General features: G+C 40.0%; 2 protein-coding genes across 2 annotated transcripts; one reads left to right on the top strand and one right to left on the bottom strand.

The window, feature by feature from the left end:
- Positions 1-6,482: 6,482 nt before the first annotated feature.
- On the top strand, positions 6,483-10,646 carry LOC135345963 (uncharacterized). The gene has a single exon (XM_064543431.1). The coding sequence runs from the start codon at positions 6,635-6,637 to the stop codon at positions 10,526-10,528; it is 3,894 nt and encodes a 1,297-aa protein (XP_064399501.1). The 5' UTR covers positions 6,483-6,634; the 3' UTR covers positions 10,529-10,646.
- Positions 10,647-14,089: 3,443 nt separating this feature from the next.
- Positions 14,090-21,376, bottom strand: LOC135346532 (fibronectin-like). Its single transcript, XM_064544183.1, has 6 exons — positions 20,686-21,376; positions 20,501-20,592; positions 20,194-20,416; positions 15,858-16,224; positions 15,721-15,762; positions 14,090-14,361 (listed from the first exon to the last, which is right to left on the bottom strand). The coding sequence occupies exons 1-4, from the start codon at positions 21,353-21,355 to the stop codon at positions 15,974-15,976; spliced, it is 1,236 nt and encodes a 411-aa protein (XP_064400253.1). The 5' UTR covers positions 21,356-21,376; the 3' UTR covers positions 14,090-14,361; positions 15,721-15,762; positions 15,858-15,973.
- Between the last annotated feature and the right edge of the window lie 200 nt (positions 21,377-21,576).

Genomic DNA, 21,576 nt, shown 5'->3' with positions numbered 1-21,576 from the left:
GGGAAGCTTGGGAGAAAGCGTGGCCTATACAGAAGAGAAAATGATAACAAGGTAAAACACAACTAACTATTGCATTGTCATCAGTCTCCTCATTGCAGATTGCATATGGACTACTAACAACCCTTTTGAAGTTTTCTGACGACACGCAGGTAGCGGTGGTGCTGCCCTACAAGGAAGTGGGACGAATGAGCGAGCAAAATTGTGAGCTAGTGGAGACAACCAATCACTTAATAAAGATTCACCCTAATCAAGACCGTGTCAATTGTACATGACTGCAACAAGAATTGCACCATCACTACCACAGCTTTAGTCACAAAAGAAAAGGAAGAGATAAACACTGACAAGTACTTCTCAGTACAACACGATTACCATTATGCATTAACAATACTGCATGAGTTCTATTTAGTTTTTCCTATTTAGTTTTTATATCTATTGTCATTACCACTTCAAAGATTTTAAGTGTGCCAATTGTTTTCTCAATTCAGTAGCTGAATATGATCATGATAGCATGATAGGTAACACAACAGCCTGTAAAGCACCTGTAGAACGGCCTGTAAAGCACCTGATAGAACGGCATGTGAAGCACCTGTTAGAACGGCCGGCCTGTTTAGTAGTGTCTATACCCAACGGTCCCGTATCAGGAAGTTCACAACGTCCTGTAACGGACATGTAACGGACCTGACACGCCCCGTGGATTTTTGGCTGTGTAGCTTCTTCTATGCATCAGGCCACACCCAACTAAATAATTATGACGTCATAATTAAGAGGCGTGGCTTCCGATCAAAATTTCGGCGCTGCGCGGCTGATAAGTTTGCCCCATCTTCCAAAAAAATCCTGGCTACACTCCTGGTGTGATACGTATATACAGACCCTTTTTGTCCCGGGGAGGGGCGATGTTGGGGTCAATTTTGCTGGGACAGTGACACAGCCATGCATTGCGTGCTATTGTTGAGCAGACAAACACCCTTCGTCCGAGCAGATATGGGCCAATGCAAAGAGCTCCTAGTTAGTTCCCCAGGCATATGCTGTGTCCATTTGCTTGTCCTTCACGTAGGACTCCATATGTCATTAATTGTAACCTACATCCATCAACCAGTGTTTATTATTGACAAATTAATGTTGGAAATCACACATAATTTATATGCTTTACAATGGCTTGTCTGACAGCGTGGTGTTGACTTTGATAGCCGGTAATGATCACCGACATTGCCCTGAACCTGCACGCTCCATCCCCTAACGTGTCGATAAGGGAGAAGCTATCTCATCGTTAGATGCAACTTTGGAGTTAGAGCAGTTCAAGAAAGGCTGTTAGATGCCTTGTTAGATGAGCTGGAATCTATCATCTTTGGAAGCAGGCAACAGCCTAAAACAATTTCTCAGTGAATTGTGATAACCTTACCCAGATACAGTTTTTAATTTCCCCCTGCATTATTATTTGTGCAGAATTTTGATTGCCTTAAGGCGACATAATCTACATTCAGAAGCAGTTTCTGCAATCTGCTTCTGCAATGCTACAAGTATTAGTAAAACCAGTAGGTTTTACATAGGATTGGCAGTGGGTTTGCCCGTGTTTAGCAATATTTTACTTATTTTGACTTGTGTTCAAACTGTTCTATCTCTGCAGGGAAAGGCCACATAAAGAAACTGAATAGACAGATAGTTTATTTAGCCTTTTCTCTCTTTGTATCTCTCATTTCATAACCATGAACGTTTTAAATGTATGAATATTGTCATTTTAAAAATTGCACTATTTCTATGTTTCACCTCTTGTTGTCTGACTAAGTAAGTGAGTGAGTAAGTAAGTAAGTTTCTTGCCCAGCATTTACTCCAAGTACAGCCCTCTCCAGGACATTCTGCACAGGGTTTCCAAACGACTACAACCTGGATTACAAAGCGCTTCTTCAGATTTGCGATTGCTTCCACGAGGCAGATGACCTCTCAGTCTCTATTTCTCTTACCTAGAAAATTCCGCCATCTTTAATGACTCAGCAACAATTGCAAAATTAATAATAGATAGGCGTGGTTAAGAAACCGTGCGCCTAAAATCACTGGGTGATGAGTGCAGGCTTTTCCAGAGCCTGAGGTGTTGCTTTTCTTCACACTGTTCAGCTCCAGCTCCCTTTCTCTGACAAGCATGCTATATGCACTGGCTATATATCATGCTCTTAAAATGGCTGTCATTTAATACTGACTCACAAATTCAACATATCAAGCAATATTACTCATTACTATGATTATAATTAGTCCAGAGATATTCGAGAAGATATCTGATTAGTCCTGTCTTCTCTTCTTGAACTTCTGTACTGCCTCTTGACGTTCCACTTGTACTGAAAAAGAAAGGGAATCCGACTAGAAAAACATTTGCAATGTGAAAAATTGCTAGGATTGGCCAGGGGAACCACAAAAAAGCGTGGAAACAAGAAATCCTACGAGAGCATAACTCCAATCCGTTACAACGTCATGAACATGTACAATACATAGTATATAGACTGTGTTCCAGATCCATCTACCAGCTTCCATCCACCACATCATTCCATGCAGGTCACCAGTACGGTCCGTGCATGTTACTACGCATGGATGGACTGTGTGTACCTGTGCTCAACACTGCATGTATTAGAACATCAATTCATCACAAATCATCATGATTATATGCCCGCACATTCCAAAATGGATGTATAATAAAAGGATTGGTCATCACCCACCAGTAAAAATTGCGTATTTATATTATATTGGCCGGGAAAACATGGAAAACTACCAGTACATGTGATTGACGTTGTAACGGATTGGAGTTATGCTCTCGTCGGATTTCTTGTTTCCACGCTTTTTTGTGGTTCCCCTGGCCAATCCTAGCAATTTTTCACATTGCAAATGTTTTTCTAGTCGGATGTACTTGTACAATTAAACCACAAACACTAAGTCTACATACATATAAATGTAAGATGAAATCCAGATAGAGGAATCACATGATCCTCTCATGCAAGTACCAAACACAAGGTAAAACTGTAAACAGTAAAGAGCTGCAATAATCTGAAAGCATCCTCAGAATAGAGAAGTCAAAGGACAATACCGTCATCACGATCACAATCATGTGGGTTATTGTTTGCTTAATACTACTATACTGCAGCTGAAATTATTGAAGTGCCTACTATAACCCAAAAAATAAGTTAACTTCCCTGTTTAACTGCGTGCTTTGTGATAATAATTATTATTACCTGGACTCCACGTGGGAGTTGTCTCGCCTCTCCTTGAGCTAGCTACCCACATATCAGAAATTAAAAGATCAAAACTTCTAGACTAGCAACCTTTAACATTCTTTTGTAGTACGCTTCAGCGGCCTCGCCAATCCAGTTAGCTTTGTACTTTATACTACCTCCCTTCCAAACACACACAATCACACTCCACATAAACTCGCACTCACATGCAGATCTACGTACAAGACGGAGCTACCTGGTCTCCTCTCGTGTTCCCACCCTCACCATGCAGCTGCTAGCTAGTCAGGTGCTATCGTCAATCGTCAGTGGCTGCCAGTGTTGACCACATCTCTAGTTTTGGACGCAGTGCTATAAGACAAGCCATGACTGACTTACACCACACCATCTCGGAGGTGCACTACTCTGACACACTAATAGTGAGTTGTTCAGCATACACTAGCTGTAAATAAAAAAATTCCCGTACTGCTTCCGTAGTATATCTTTAGTATGTTCGTATTGTCTAATTCGAAAGTGGTGTAAGAAAAAGACGGGAACTCCTAAGTATTCGGATTAAATCTGAAGCTGGTGAATGACAGGCTTTTAGTTCTGAGGGACACTGATTTCAAATTATCTTACTCAGTATATGTACAGTAGCGCCCAATATATCAAGTTCCGTTTACATAGTACGTTTATAACGTTTACTTTTGACAATGCGTTGCAATTTACCATGTCGTTGCTATTTATTATTTCACAGGTACACTATCCCAGGAACCGTTTAACCTGGTCCCATCTACTTTCTGGTACCAAGGAAATGCTCTTTATTTGATACAAGGTGCCAGGTGAACTTCCTCTGTGACGAGGCAGGAAACTTTGGCAAGGAGGTGAACATCGTGGTTAGCCAGCTACACTACCGGTACTGCTTTGATAACCATGGCCTAGGTGATATCCTCAGATTTCTTATATAATTATACTAAGTCAAATAACGAAGGAACCAATACTTATGCTGTTTACAGGTGAGAAGACAGTGTTACAGTATGTCTTCATGCCAACAACTGTTCAGGGCAGAATAAGAACAACACCATGGGTACAGTATACCTGCTATGGCGCTCAACAACCAACCGCCACACTGCCACCAATCCCTTAATTGTTTGTCGTAGTTGGGCCGGGCACACTAAGTTTTCACTATGCAGACTGTTGCTTTGGGCTTGTCAAGAGGCTCTACCCAGAGGACGGTAATTAGAAGCCTCAAGGACATCGTATAGGTTTGTGCATAAAATATATCAGTTCAGTCATATTATCGTATAGCCGGTAATTTTCGGGGGACAAAATATTCGTTTTCGTGGGTTGAAGCTCTGACCACAAATGAAGCGACTTTGACTACCTTTACCTGCAGTGCAAATCAGCAACCACTAAAATGTTATCTACGAAACGTCTAAATAATTATTGCTAAACCACGAATATTTTGTCCCCGAAAATTACTGGATTTCCTAAAATGTCGTTTGAGAGGAGGCATAATTATGTGTTCATGGATGTTCAAATGACTGTTTTGCTGTTTTTGCAGTATTACTAATCAGTTGTTGGTTGCTTATAAACAATCTCATCACAAAATCACAGGTGTTTCTTTTCTGTGTGCTTGTAGCTCCTGCTCCGGCTCCTGGACTGCTATCTCCACCACCTCCAATTCCTCCAGGTCTGGTGGCAGCTCCTACAGTGGACCTGGTGGCACCTCCGTGCTACCTACAACACCACCAGCTCCTCTGCCACCAGCACCAGGACTAGGACTACTACGTTCACCACCACGTCCCTGGCATTGGCTGCTAGAGGGGTTTCTCCTTGAGCGTGGTGGTTGCTGTGGGAGACCGGGTCTCTCTTCATCGAACTTCTGGTCACTGTGTTCTGGTAAGAATGCAGCCAGTCTTAGTTACTGTGAAGTCTGTCTTTAACTCCGGTATGTACACGTACATATATATGTATGTGGTGTATTGGTCATCTGTTAAATATACTGTTATGGTTTTATGACTGCTAAGAATTTCTTGAAGTAGTCTCCTTGTAAGAGTGCTGAGTATTACACTCTTTATTCTTAATTGGTGCTGGTAGTTGGGTTACTATAGTTTATTCTGGATTCACTCTGTATCCTAGGTGATGTCCAGTGATTTTAATATTATTATCCTCCAGGCACTATTGTTATAATCTTATTTCCTCCAGTGATAGGAAGAATCTTGACAATATGTATTGCGGCATGTGTGTATATACACTACCTTATTGTTACTATTATAAACAGGCGAATTTTAGTGAATTTGTATAATTAATGCTAAATTAAGTACGCACTAATAATAAAACGCAATTAAAAAATTATGAAGTCTTAAGGGACAACAAGGCCTACTAGGTGCACAGGGACAACAAGCCCATCTGGAGCACAGGGACAACAAGGTCCACCAGGTGCACAGGGACAACAAGGCCCACCTGGAGTACAGGGACAACACGGTCCACCAGGTGCACAGGGACAACAAGGTCCACTAGTTTTTCTAATGTACTTCTGTATAATGTAATGTACTTTTGAGAGTATGCTAAGCAAGCTAGCCCTTTTTTCATCTGTATCTGACACTCAAAACTTTCCATTCAACCTTAACACTTGTGAGATATATTGTGGTTATGAATTTGCTACAAATCCGCCAAAATTAGTAGCTACAATGGTGTCAGCACAATTTCTTTAAAATTTTTCAATCTTGAGATACATTTAAGTACAACTACTCACCTATTTCAGTATTCTACTCTTAGACTGGATGCACTGTAGCCTCGATTCAAGGCCGATTAATCGGCCTGGAATTGAGGCTAGATGCACTGTAGATACTGAAGGATAGTGCAAAATTTCCCGTACAGTTTTACCAATCCTGAAGAAGTTCAAGAGATGTGTGGACACATAAAGGAAAGTATATATACAGGAAATTTTGCACTATCCTGATATGGTACCAGAAATTTACCTTTGTTATATAATTATAGGCCATACCCAGAATAGAATCTAAGCATATCATTTGGGACTGCCTGCTAATTATGATACACATGAGTATCTATATTAAACTTCCCTACATCCAAATTACATTTAAAGAGCAAGATATCAAAACCATTGCCAATGGTTTTGATACCTTGCTTTTGAATGGCATTGGGAATAAGGCCCAATTGTAAAGTGAAAGTAATGGCATGTACATTTATAGTTATCAGTTATTATCAGCTTATGCTTTCAGTCATAATAGCTTTTGTTTCATGCATGGTGTCATGACTTAGAATCTAGTGAATAGCCCGTGCTTGTTAATTTAATTCACAGTAATAATTCAACTCGTTGTATTTCAGCTAAACTGTCCTGTGTGATAGCTTGCATTCACAGGTGTACTATAATTATAGTTATTTTACATTATTCAAGACAACGTACATCGATTGAACCAAGTATGCTGGGAAAAAAATTATTTGCGCCGACAATAATCTTTTTGTTTCTAACATATCCTCTTCCCTCATGGGTTTACGATGATGATGGTCGGCTTAAAGTAGCTATTGAGTACTGGGTGAGACCGGATACAATGTCAGTGTGTCCTCATTCCATACCCCAAGACCAGTGTGTGACTATATCTGACCTTGTATCAAATGCCACCACAGGTAATGCAAGTATCAATGGAAACAGAAACATAACATTGAATTTTCTGCCAGGTATTCACATTCCTCGTGAAAGCGGTTGGATTATCATCGGAGAGCTGAATGGAAAGGATTCAGACGTCGACGTTCATGTATCAGCAGTTGTTACTGGTCTACCTGCTCAATTCAATGTGTCTCAAGGAGGGGTAGAGCAAGTTCTGATTGACTGTGCACAAGGATTTGCGATTAGTTTCTTGTTCTTTCGTGTCTCGTCACTATCATTGAAACACTTTGAGATACAAAATTGTGGTTATGGCCTCCATCTCCCGAGAAAGGAGATGAGTTTACTAGTGGAGACAACAACCTCAATCGGTGTCATGAACGTACCAGAGATGGCAGCCAGTGACATCACAATTAGCAACAGTTTAGGAGTTGGTCTGCTAGTAATTAACTTCGGCGAATATGAAAAGTGGAAATTACAGATTGATCATGTTATGATAAATGGTAGCAACAATGAACAGAACAAAGAGATGATGGGAGGAAATGCATACATTCTTGTCACTAACGCCTTCACTAACGCCTACAAAGAAAAAAGCAGCAGCAGCAGCATTCAAATCGTAAATTCCAATTTTTCAAATGGCATTGGAAACTGTCACGAAAGAAATGCACAAGACTTTCATGGATGCACTTCAGGTGGTCTGGCAATCGTGATTGATTCATTCCAACAGAGTATTCATCTTGACATAGAAAATTGCACATTTAGCAATAACCAAGCGATTGTTGGTGGAGGAATGATTGTACTAGTGAAACTAGAGGATTACAAGAGTTTTACTGAGTTCTTACATTCACAAAATCTTTTCTCTTCATTTAGATTTCAGAGCTCATACTGGCCGAGTTTTCATACCTCTACCCATCGTTATCTTTATTCTCAATATTATAATTACGGTGTTACAGTAAGAATTATCAGGTCTGTTTTCTTTGGCAACACAGCAATTACTGATGGTGGTGCAATGTATGTGTCTGAAGACGATAATATCGGTGCTACATACATCAAAGACACTGAAATTGTCATATCTAAAACTACTTTCATACTTAACTCAGCTGCCAAATATGGCGGAGCTATATTCATTGTTGAGTATTTGTACGAAGTCCAGGACTGTATATTCTCAGCAAATAAAGCTAAAAGTGGAGCAGCATTTTATTTTAGATCTAAAACGCGTCACACTAGTCAAATCAAAAATTCAAAATTTGAAGGTAACTCAATCTTCCAGGTTGCTACAACAAACAGCCATGGTGACACAGAAGGTAGTGTTATTGTTATTCATAGGCAAGAGGGACTTCTGCTTAGTAATGTGAGTATGGTGAACAACACTTGCAGAGCTTTGTACCTTTTTGAATCATGGCTAACAATATCTGGCATCGTTAACATCGAAAATAATTCTGCTATAAAATCAGATGGAGGTGGAATCTTTTTTGACTGCTCAATCAAAATTACCAATTCAGTTTTACAAACAATTCATACTAGTTTTCTCGAATTTGACGAACAGACATTCAATCATCTTATTGTTAATGGAAACAAGGCTGATGGTGTTGGTGGAGGTATTGCAATCAGGCACAGTTGTGGAATACAAGACAAATGCTTTATTAGCACACAAGTGATGGATAACACCGTAGTTACAATGATGGATAACACAGCCAAATTTGGAGGAAATTCAGTTTTTGGTGGAAATCTTGAAAATTGCCCATTAAGTTTTTGGTCGAAAGTCTACATTGCTGAAATAAACACATCCTCAGCAATTTCCTCTCCTCCAAACAAAGTGTGCATTTGTTCTATAGATTTCCCACAAACACATAGTTGCTCACACTCGTTAAAGATTAGGACTTTCCCTGGGCAAATTTTTCAAGTCCCACTTGTGTGCGTTGGTCAGTACAATTATTCTTCTCCTTGCATTGTGAGAGCAGATTTGAAAAACACTAACAACAGCATTGCAGACACTTGGAAAGTTAAAGATTTAGGTTTAGAGTGCAAAAATGTATCCTACTCAATCGATACATTTGAAACTGAAGCTACTGTATCATTGTTTTTGACAATTCAAGATTCGATTGTGGAACTATATAATTGGGAGAAAAAAGTGATTCCAGTGATAATTGATGTTTGGATAGAAGCTTGCCTGCCTGGCTTTATACAAGACAGTAACACTGGGAAGTGCATTTGTACCAGCCATCTCATTGAAAAGGGTGTAACTTGCAGCGTAACTGATGGACAATTGCACAAAGCCTTGTCAATGTGGGTTGGTAATTATGGTGGACATGTCACTGCACATCAAACTTGCCCATTTGACTACTGTAAAAGCAATTACACTACCATTGATCCACGTAATCAGCACGAGCAGTGTAACTTCAATCGCACTGGTATCCTGTGTGGAACTTGTCCACCAGGTCTCAGTCTAGTTTTAGGTACATCCCAGTGTAAGAAATGCTCCAATGTCTACCTTCTCCTACTCATACCGTTTGCACTTGCTGGAGTTGTGTTGATTGTTGTATTGCTTAAATGCAACCTAACTGTTTCTACAGGAACTATCAATGGTCTCATCTTCTATGCAAATATTGTAGGAGCAACACAAACTACTTTCTATCCAGCTAACAGCAACAGTAAACCTATATATGTTCTCTCCATTTTTGTTGCTTGGCTAAATCTCGACCTAGGAATAGAAACATGCTTTGTGGAAGGGCTAAACACATACTACAAAACTTGGTTGCAGTTTGTCTTCCCTGTGTACATTTGGACATTGGTAGGTTTACTGATTGTTATCAGTAGATACTCTATTACCGTTTCTAAATGGACTGGCTCAAACACAGTATCAGTTCTAGCTACACTCTTCCTACTATCGTATGCTAAACTGTTACGAACAACATTCGATACATTTTCACCAATCACGCTCACAAACGTCAACGGCACACCCACTACTCTCTGGCTGCTTGATGGCAGGTACCAATTCCTAGAGTGGCCACACAGCTTGCTCTTTATTGTTGGGCTTGTCACATTATTAGCTCACATACTGCCATTCACCATCTTGCTATTTATGGCACCATTTCTCCAGCGATACTCACACCACAAGCCACTGCGATGGGTCAACAAAGTGAAACCTCTATTAGATGCCTATCAGGGACCATACAAAAATAACATTCGCTATTGGAGTGGACTTCAACTACTCATTAGACTGGTTATTCTAACTGCTGTGGCTTTGAATGTGACTAGAAACAAAGCCGTAAACTTATTCTTAATAAGCCTCGTACTTTCTCTGGTATTGCTAATGTCTATGACGCTCCAAATAACAAAGGTATATCGAAACAAACTCCAAAATTGTCTCGAACTATTCTTTCTCGGTAATCTGCTAGTTCTCACATTGTCCTCACAATTTCTTCTTTCAAACAAAACACATAAAATCAAGGGGCAAGCTATTCTTACGTCTTGCATGGTCGGCAGTGCATTTGCTGTATGCTTACTGATATTAATTTATCACTGTTACAATTTCTGCTTAAAGTACCCAGCTTTCAAGAAGCTCATAAAAAGAGCTGGCGCATTATCTTCAAAACCACAAAAAGAAACATGTCATTTGGACCCATACATCCTAACAGGCTCAAACACAACAAGCAAGCCAACATTCACTATTGTGGAGCTTAAAGAACCACTATTAGAGGCCTCTAGTTAAACCTCTAAATAACCAGTTGTATAGCATCTATAACACACTATAGTACTCATACCTAGTATAGATCTAGCTATAAAGAAACTAGTATGTATATGCATATGTATAGATCTACATGTAAGTAAGCTCAATAAAACACTAACTGTTACAGTACACACGCATGCACTCATATTGGCTGACTATTAGTGGCTCAAGGGCTCAACCATGTGAACATGTTATACATTCAGTCTCTATAATTATACAGAGTAAATAATATTATTACCACCAATTTGTTAGTAGTAATAATTATTATTGTACTTAAACCTATGATTGCATTGGATACCCGGCATTGTGTAGGTGAATGAATAAGCTACAGCATATCCAAAAATATTTCGATGGCAACATAAGCTGTGGTGGTGAGTTTGTGATGATTAATTATGCCTCGGTGCGCATGCGTAAGCGAGGTATACGGTAGACTATAGTGTGTTTGTGTGTCTGTGTGTGTGCATGTGTGTGTGTGTAGACCGCTACAGCTGCTCAAGGAGGAATCAAGTGCAAGTATAGGCTTCTAGTCATGTTTACTTGGATTTTAATTCGTGGATTTGCAAAATAATGCTTCGTTCTCGAGTTATGCCTAGTTTTGCTTACTTGGAATGCCATTGCAGCGTTTTCAGAAGAGTCCGTAGCAAAACTTGTTCACCGAGTGTTACTACTCTACTTAGTAGTTAGCTCTGCACTAGAACGCTAGCTATTGGTAGCTGCAAGAGTGAGCAGAGAGCTGCAAGGCTCTGCTGACTTGCAGCCATTAATTTTAGACTTGAACTTTTGGCATCGATCGTTTACAACAATCATGGTTGATTTGGTTGATTGCATGCAGCAAAATAAAAGATGTTCATTATGATAATTATAATCAATGTGTGTATAAAAGCTAGCTTTTATGTAGCTTTGGCACCTCCACCGAGGCATCAGCACCCGCGGTGCTTTCATTGTTATAGTTTTAGTGTGAGAGAAAAGACCAACGTTTTCTGGCTAAACTTTGGGACTTAGTTAGTCTTGTGATTAGATATCTGCACATTCAAAATTGCTAGTTAAGGAGAGATTTGAAGAATATCTAGCGGCTAAGGTTCGAAAATTACTCTAGAAAGACTTTAGTTTCTGGAGATAATTAATAGTTACACACTTTTACAATTACCCCCGCTTACACCTAAATGGCTTAACTTTTATGGAAATATTTTGAATGTCGATAACATTAATGTCGATAACATTAATTTAACTCAGTACGCAATGACATCATACCATTCCTACAACATAGCACTTTGTTTGCATGGATGTCTCATAATTACATGTAGCTAACCCCAGTGTGGCAGACTCAGGCATGATTGTTCCGGCTGGTGGTTACAATGGGGAAGACATGTTGCCGATCCCAGAAAAGGTGATGACATAATTATATGCACATGGCCACCATCGTAAAGTGTTCGAGGGACTATACCACTGTGTGGCGGCAGCCAAGTATAATGATGATTTAGGAAGCAGATGGACACCCTCAGGGAACTGCATCTTAGTTCGTTTTTCTCTGGCGAAAAGTAACGCTATGTGCAGGCTTTTTGGCAGAGAGCCGTGATACCAAATCCTGCCTATAAAACCCACCACAGACCAAGTGGAAGGAACGGTATGCTCCAGCTGTTCTCCATCTGAAAGCATCCTCAGAATAGAGAAGTCAAAGGACAATACCGTCATCACAATCACAATCACGTGGGTTATTGTTTGCTTAATACTACTGTAGCTGAAATTATTGAAGTGCCTACTATAACAAGTTAACTGCGTGCTTTGTGATAATATTTGTAGCCATAATTAGAGAGTCCATGACTATGGTTTGGCAACCACCTGGACTCCGCATAAATGGGAGTGGTCTCAAGTCTCCTTGAGCTACCCACAAGTCAAGAAATTAAAATATAAAAATTTCTGGAGTAGCAACGTTTAACATTCCTTTTAAATAGTACGCTTCAGCGGCCTCGCGATTCCATCCAATCCAGTTAGCTTTGTACTTTATACTACCTCCCTTCCAAACAAACACATAGCCTCCTTCGCAGCCTCTCCTTTTTCTATTCTTTGTCATAGTTCAATAAGATAAAATACGGGACTAATTGGAGGAACAAAGAAAGAAAGAAGGAAGAGACTAAGAAAAAGGAGAGCCTGCCTTGCTAAGTCGCGTGACGGTAGACGAGTGGTAGACAAGTGAACGTGGGCAATCACTAGCTGGGCGGAGCCTGACAGAGCAAAAAGCTACAGCATGCCTACGCATTGCAAACTCTAAATAAAAGCTGTTAGCATCGTAGATAGTAAGCCAGAATCAACATCGTAGACGAGGGCTTACCTAGTAAAGACTAAAGAGACTAAATATCTAAATTTAGCTCAGTTTTTTTTCCTGAGTTCAGAACAGACCCACTTGATTAGTAGATATAATTATTACAGCAGTATAGTCTACTCTACTCTAGTCTTTCATACTTCCTCTACTGACTAAAGGTCTCACGAAGGCTGACTCTACTGCACTGTACTGTACTGTTCATAACAGATTATGTTCCTGGTAAATGCGCTCCAAGTACTGTGTGGGAGGACAGTTATTGAGGTTTTCTCTCGCCCACGCTCGTTAAAATTTGTCTACGTCAGTAGGGGATCACGCGACTTAGCAAGGCAGGCTCTCCTTTTTCTTAGTTGCTTCCTTCTTTCTTTCTTTGTTCCTCCAATATTTCTCTTCTGTGACAAAGAACAGAAAAAGGAGAGGCTGCGAAGGAGGCTAACAAACACAATCATGATCCACACAAACTCACACACACGTGCAGATCTACGTACAAGACGGAGCTACCTGGTCTCCTCTCATGTCCCCACCTTCACCATGCAGCTAAGCAGGTGATGACTGAGTTGAAGGGATCGACTCCCAGGAAACAAGTGAGGATGGCGCTCATATGTTCTGGTTTCTCCGCTCTGTTGGTAAGTTACACAAAAAAACATAGGATATATGGTTTAAAAGCTAGAATTAATTATCAACACACCATCGGACATTGTTATTAATTAGAATGCTTAAATGAAAACACCGCGAGGGCACCTGAACATTTATAACTGTATGGGGAATCTTGGGCTAAAAGTTCATAGTCCATGATTAAAGGCTGTTAATTTTGTTCTTACTTTTGCAGCTATAGTTCTGTATTAATAGCCAGCATTCTAGTGCAGAGCTACAGTACCTATACATTATAGGTAGATTATAGTATCAACAGATGAAGAGACTGCAATAGCCTTCAAAGTAAGCAAAAAACTAGCTTCGCGCTTTTCTTTTTTAAATTAATGATAAGATAAATGTGACGTTGATTAATTTGTCATCATCCTGTAATCTGAAGATAATATATAAGTGGTAGTTGGATACGTACCTACGGTGGCCGAGAAGGTGCCATGTCCGCCGCATGTGTGTCACATGTGGCTATACAATACATTACAATACAGACAGGAAATTATAATTATAGGCGCTAGTGTAATCAGTAAATTTATTAATCATCACATTATACTATGAGAAAACTTTGCGATTACTTTCATCGGCTCGTCGTTTTGTGCTGGCAGTGTCATCTCCTCATACAAATGGGCGTCAGTGTTCTCTTGAGATACAGGAGGTTTGCCTGCTGTATAATATGCTTCATTTCTTTTTAACTGAAGAGAATATGCTTCATTGGGATGAAGTTGAAAATTTATATTATCGTCAACTAGTTCTTTCAATCTTCTTTTGGAAGATAGCATTCTGAGGATAGCTCCAACAGTCACTGTGGATATGCAGCCAATACAAACAACACCAATGGCTCCTCCAACAACTCCAGCTGTGTAACCGAGTAAAAAGCATTATAATTATAAGCTCATAATTAATAGTATGGCTAAGAGTGCAATATGGGATTAATAGCACGAGTAACAAGCAATGGCAAGGATACTAATTGCACGAGGGGTAGCCGAGTGCTATTAAATCTGCCAGTGCTTTTTATGAGTGTTTGCCTGAGCTGCAATAAGGCAAACGCCTGATCAATATTTGTAGCTTGTCTTTATAGATATAGTCTACCATGCAGTAGTTGTCTATATAGCTAAATTCTGCTTAGCTACTGCAAAAACTGGCCGCTATTCAAGTTAGAATCTGATGATTATCTAGTATAGACTACAGGGCTCGTGCTAATAATATTAGCATGGTTGTTAAAATGTCAGTCCAATTAATGTTTTGATCCGACAACATGTAATTTTGCTCTGTTGGCTATACAATTTCTATAAGCACACAGTCATTGGTTCTTGTGCATGAGGTTGGCAGCATGATCTTCGAAGTTGGATGCTCGAATATTCCTTGAGCCATCAATAAACTCGTTCAAGTTTCTTAGGTTTGATAGCGAAACTTTGTAGAGACCATTCAGCCAGAGAGAGAGAATAAACTAAGAACTTCAGACAATTCGCTTACCTAGCTAACTATTCAATGTACAGCCACGAGGCAATTTGTAATTCTTGGTCATTTTCACTGATCCATTTATCCACACTTCTTGTTCTAAGCTACTAGAATTCTGACAAGGGCTCATACTACGTAGTGCTACCCCTATAAGCGATCTCTGGCTAGCTCTACATGTATGCTCCGACAACATGTCTGACTTTTTAAAATGTGCAATGATCGGACACGTGCACATAATGACCGGATTTTGTCAGGTGTCAGACAGTGATTTCGAGGCCTGGACTGTCATATATACTGAGCATGCGCAGGAAGCTCTGCTAATGCAAACATTTCCATCCCCCTCCCACATCCACCCCCTGGGCGGAGTCCCACATGCCATACATCCCTCTCGCTCTCGTGCCCGTATTATAACTATAGTCCCGTTTACACGACACCTAATCCAGTTAAAAAGTGGGTATAATATAATCTGACTTCATTTGCACAAACATTGGCTGATAGGAAGCTACAGGCTTACTTTATATAGCACCCACAAACATGTACAACACCTCAGAATTAGCTCTTTGTGTTTACTGACACAATCTGCATCACCTCCAGAGGTGGGTTGGCTAATCCGGATAAGGGCCATGTACAAAAACGCGGTTAGCGGTTTAACCGGATTCCAACTGAGATTAAAGGCCTTGTGTAAACGAGGCAAATAACATATCAACTTCAATTAGTGTTGTAAATCAGATTTAAATATATCATTGTGACTACTCACCTGCTATGACTCCCACATTGGCTGAAGAATCCATAGTGGAACCTGTTTAATGTAATAAGCCATATCTCATACGATGCCCCTCTGATGGATATAATGATAACTCCCACAAACTTAACATGCACAGCAAGTAAACCTACCAACTGTGACTTCAGTAGCCATTATGGGGGTGGTTGGTGATTCTTCTGTAACGTTTATGTTTTGAAGTTGAAGGAACCTCAAATCTCCACTAATGAAAGGAATCATTTCCCCACCACTATTCACTGTGACACTTACAATCGCATAGACACCTCCATGGCTGTACATCATTGAGCTCTTGAGTTGTTTCAGAAGCGGAAGGGCTTCTTGGAACAGAGAGATCTTGACACATCATCGATACATTTCCATTGATGACCTCACATATCCTCACAATACAACTACTAGCTACTGAGCCAGTTGTGAAACTGCATGTGACGGCTATTACCCCAGGGCGAGTAGAACTCTGAATAGACTGGACATCATAGGTACCTGTATACATGTATAGTAGAATCATGAAGAGAAAGGGATTGGAAATGCACGTCATTGACGTCACGTTTTACTATAACTGTACGTTGTGTGGGCATAAACCCTTGAAGTCTAAGCGCATTACGTCTAGGCTGCTACAGAGACTGCTGGGCTATTTTCAACTGACACAGCAATAACAAAATACGAGCTGATAATTTTTACGACTGGAGATAATAAATTATATCTTGTGTTAGTTGTGTGCTTTATATGTCTATACGCCTTAATTGTGTCTACAATCGAATTAAATGTATGGTGAAACGTTGCTAGGATTGGCCAGGAAAAACACGAAAAAGCATATAGAAACAAGAAATTCAACGAGTGCATAACTCCAACGTCATTCATATGTACATTGTTCGCAATTAAGGTTTTTGCTTTCACGCCGCTATTTAGTATACATTTTGATATATTTTGTGTGACATAATGACCATGCTGATATATTCCCTAATACAGTGTTGAGCACAAGCATACACGGTCCATCCGCGTGGTGACATGTGGAAGTGATGATGTGGACTGGTGGATGGAACACAGTCTAGCCCCTAGTTACAATTCCAATTGTCAATTTGTGCTTGTAATGTATCAACACTAACTGTACATAATTATTGATAACGTTGTAGCAGATTGGAGTTATGCACTCGCCGAATTTTTTTGTTATTACGCTTTTTCGTGCTTTTCCTGGCCAACACACACATGTACTAGCAACGTTTCTCATTAAGTCGATTCCTTTATTTTTTCAGTATATCAATAATGAAATGTGAAATGCCTAAGAGGAACATCAATTAAGAATCAAAGAAGTTCAAGGAGTGAATAGGACTGGAATAAACACATAATTTGTATTATTAGGCCAAGCCAATTTCATCAACAATTTACAGACCAGGCCGGGTGATAAAAATAAACCTCATTAAAAATTGAAGTTTTTCCATGTATAATTATAGACTCTTAGGCTTCCCAAACCACACTGGTAAGTTGTGGTCACAAGTAAGGTACGGAATGGGTGGTTGCGAGTTTTTTTAGATTTTCACAAAAAAGACCCGCTTGCATCCATGAAGCATGTATAATTAAGATGGCTTGTACAATTATGTGATAGTATGACATCCCCATGTTTTTTTAGCTGATGCTGATGCTGTAGATGTAGCTACTTAGAAGAGCATGGGAGTGTCTCTTATTCTTATTCTAGACCATAATTATATAGCCTTTCCTTCTTCGAGGTCAATGATCGTAGTCTTGCTGTGGAAGACTTTATTTACGAGTTTTGAGCTGAAATTCTCAAAATAAGCCATAGCTCTGCTTGTCCAATATGAGTTGTGCTGCATGCCTTGCCTTAGTAGACCTTTCATGGCAAAAAGACCTGTTTTGTTTTACTGCTACTAGCGAGGCAGTGACAATTTCCACAGCCATCTTCACTTGTACCTTATTTATGTGCCAATCTCCCGCGCAATGATGTCTCACTGAATAACAATTACATCACTGTAACGCACCTGCATGGATTCAACCGCGCCCATCGTTTCCAATCCCTTTCTCTTCCGTAGAAGAGTAATTGGCTTAAAGGAAGCAATAAATGCCATGCATGCACACAAACAGTTATACCGTACCACACGGACGGTTATGCGGTACCCTCGCGAAAATAAACCCGTCTTGAATAAACTTCGATCCCCTCTTTTGCTTCAAAGTTCTTGCACAAGGGTATTTTGACTCGATTATACACCCACTCACGCAGAAATGAAGGGTTTGAGCATGCGCATGCAGTAGCTGAATGCCACATGTTCACAATTAAGTTTTAGCAGTGTTTTAGTAGGTAGACTCCAGGGGCGGATCTAGCAGGTAGCGGGTGCTCAAGCACCCCCCTGACCTTGGACAAGTTAATATATTTGTGTCTCACTCATTGGCTGATGGAAATCACTCAGACTTTGTACTAGCTAGCTGAGTAGCTGCAAACCTATCTAGTACGGTAGTGTCTTTTAAAAGCAGTGCAGACTTAGTAGACTCGACAACTAATAGAGTGCAGTACACACACGTACTTGCAAAAGACTCTAATGTCATTGTTGACACCGCACCTACCGAAAATGACGTCAAAAGGGGGCGTGACACCGGATTTTGCGCGATTTACCTGAGTTAAATAGGGGCCTAGCCTGCTAAACCTTCTAAACAAAGTAATTTAAGGCATTCAATCATCCTAAAGTTGCCCTGGGTCACTATAATCATGCTGCAGCACAACCGGCAGCTCCATATATATATACATGTGTATATGTGCATCTTTACTCTTTGTGTCAATTATTGGTTAATTAAATATTTTTGCCGACCACAAATACAATGAAAATTTGACACATGTGCAAGCAATTAGTACCAGGCCTAGTTGTTCGCCTAACCGTTAAAAAAGGAAAAACAAAAACTCAGCCTGGGATCGAGGGCCGGGTGCTATAGGAACACAAGCATGAAAATGCCTCTGTGTACCTCAGTCTAGCTACTTCACGAAATCAAGATTATCATTTCCAAATGATACCTACCATCAAGGGGCATGTGTTTAGGTGTTGGAGGGGTCTTTGAGAAGTATGCATTAGACACAATAAGTTTCCCGGGTTTTCGCAAGAGTTTTAGGGCAAAGCACAGATGGCTTCACTGAGGCCCATCTGTGTACACTCAATGTAAAAGCATCGCATGAACAAGTAATCTACCATGCATCGTATATATTGCAAGAATAATTGTGAGTGACATGCACTGCATGTATATATAAGCTGGATTACATTTCTATTCCATGTAAAGCACGGGAAATTGCATGCGCATGCCATCCTCACTCTTTGCGATTATTATTTGAGGTGATATACCTAACAACAATGCAAGGTTAACACTATAGCCTCCTTCACCGGCCTTCGAAGAGAAAAAAAGGCCTGCTATCAACTGCTTGCGCATGCGCAGATATTTTCCCCCGTAAAATTAATGTCCTATAATACAGAATTTATCAGCCAAAAGTCATACACAAAGCTATATAGCTAGCTGTAGCTAGAGACAGAGCTGTATGTTTGTGTTACAGCTATTTTTCTTGCTGATAGAGTTAGTATAGCAGTAGTATAGTTATTAGTAGACTTTCACCAAAGTTAGTGTTAGATGGGCGTGGCCTGTCCACATAAGCTCTCAGAGCCTCCAAGTAGAAACTTTTCTTTTCAGTATTAATCAGCTCATTTTTCCGTATTTAATGATGATTTTCAGTATAAACGATTGGAAATGAGATGAAATGCTATCAGAGAATGTTATTCGATGGACTAGAAACCTTCAATCGAAATGTACTTCCTTCGATTGTCATGTATACATAACACATGTGAATGGTATGTGTGGAATGTACTACTTAGTGTGTCCTGGATACCAAGTCTCATGCATGCATTGCACCTATTAGTCTCCAATTAGTCTTTAATTATTACCCATTAAAAATCATCAATCAGAATTATACTGCAACATCACAGCCGCTTCTACATAATCTTCTAAGGAACTATATTGGTGAAAGAAATCTTAGAAAAGAGTTAACTGCATGATATCTGATCTAGTAGTACTACTAGCACCTTCCATACATAATTATATACTCAGTATTATAGCATACTCATGCTATTGAGGCTATAGTGCTTCTATAAAATCATACTTTCTTGACCTAATAGGCTAACATTTTTTGCCTATTAGGCTGACATAATGCTCAATGCTCCACCGCACCAAAATTATGCTAGCATAATTGGGCAATTAGGCCTATATAGTCCTGGACTTCTCCTCATTCCAACAGATACTAATACTTCATAGTTCACAATTTTTAAGTTAACCACATTGCTCATTTAGCCACAAGCAACACAAGTGTTGGTTGAGCTAGTTTTTGTGAGTGTTTGGGGGGATTGCAACCCCTGAAACCCACCCCCTAGATCCGGACCTGCTCTAGCAATATCTTACTAACTAACTTACTCAATTGTATGTCTCCCTTTGAGGGGTTCTCTCCATTGACGTTCACTGATACAATGCTGACGCTGTAGACTGTGTTTCTCACAAGGCCAGAAGTCACACTGACAGAATTATCCTCCCCTCCACTCACTGTTGGGAACATTGGTCCCTGGGTGAGGGGAGTACCTTGATTGGACGGTGATGCTTCAATCCGATACAGGTTAAAACAATTGGCATCTCCACCTCCCTGCACATGAGAAAAATACAATTTTGTATCTCGTCTTTGAGGATTGGAACCTCTACATTTTGGCATGTATTAGTAATGACTCACTTTTCCAAAAGAGAAAGTAACAGAGGGAGTAGTCCCACTAGATTGCAGAGAGATATCACTTGTAACAAGATCTCCATCAACTTGAGTAGGTGCTACATTGAGAGGTCAACGAACATTCATCAAAATTCCATAGAAGTGAATGAAATAATTATACTTTTCACACATAAGTATACACATGAACTCACCTGTTGTAGAGTCACAAGGCTCATGATTGATAGTGCTAGCATTGCCTTCACCAACCACATTAACTGCGACAACAGAAAACTCAATCCCAATTCTGATGTTTAAAAATGATAATTCTGTTCCTTGGACATCATTGCAAGACACCTCATTCAAGATTGAAGAGCATACATTGTAGTGGCTAATGTCTGGATGGACATTGGTGAGGTCTAGTGTTGGTGGTGGTGTCCAGCTCAATCTCCGAGTAGGTCCCTCTGAGTCGGAAATACCAAGCGCTGTTGGAGAGCTCAGCAGTCCTTGGACAAATAGAGTGACTGTTTCACTTTGTCCATTCGATAAGGTCCCTATTGCACGGCATACAATCTCAATACCATTATTCTCCATCGTGGATGAAACATAAATGCGAGAGATAAAAGTTCCGTCAGATTGTCTGAATGTACTGTTTTGAGTAATCCCCATCTGACGTTGCACTGTGGGATCTGACATTCCGTCTACTATCCACAGAGCATCCTCTGTGCCATTAATGATGCAAGTGAAGGTGACAGTGGATCCTAGACTTGCATTGACACCTTCTGCTGGGTTGAGGACAGCAGTAGGAGCTGTCTGTGCTTGTGCACTATTTCCAGAGAAGAAAAGCACAGTCCATAGGAGAAGAATAAGTCTTAATTTCATCATGTTTCCCTAGACTTTCTACACCGATAGATACTGCTTTCTGTATTAAAGGAAAAGTTTGTTAATCTAGCTAATTAGCTACTGTATATAGCGGGTATATTTTGAGGGTATACATTATATACAATATATAGATGCACGCAAGTCTTCTCAGTTATAATAATAAACAATATAGATGCATGCATTCTTCTCAGTTGGTTCTAGATAACAGTAGATGCATGTACACA

Source organism: Halichondria panicea, chromosome 1 (genome assembly GCF_963675165.1).
Source record: "Halichondria panicea chromosome 1, odHalPani1.1, whole genome shotgun sequence".
Lineage (NCBI taxonomy): Eukaryota > Metazoa > Porifera > Demospongiae > Suberitida > Halichondriidae > Halichondria > Halichondria panicea.
Note: the sequence above shows the minus strand (reverse complement) of the source record. Positions and strands in the feature narration are given on the sequence as shown.

Coding starts and splice junctions, on each gene's coding strand:
- LOC135345963 (XM_064543431.1), top strand. CDS start 6,635: ATGCTGGGAAAAAAATTATTTGCGCCGACAATAATCTTTTTGTTTCTA.
- LOC135346532 (XM_064544183.1), bottom strand. CDS start 21,355: ATGATGAAATTAAGACTTATTCTTCTCCTATGGACTGTGCTTTTCTTC. Junction 20,593..20,685: donor GCCTTGTGACTCTACAACAG/GTGAGTTCATGT, acceptor CTCTCAATGTAG/CACCTACTCAAGTTGATGGA. Junction 16,225..20,193: donor AAAGGGAGACATACAATTGA/GTAAGTTAGTTA, acceptor ACATGTATACAG/GTACCTATGATGTCCAGTCT.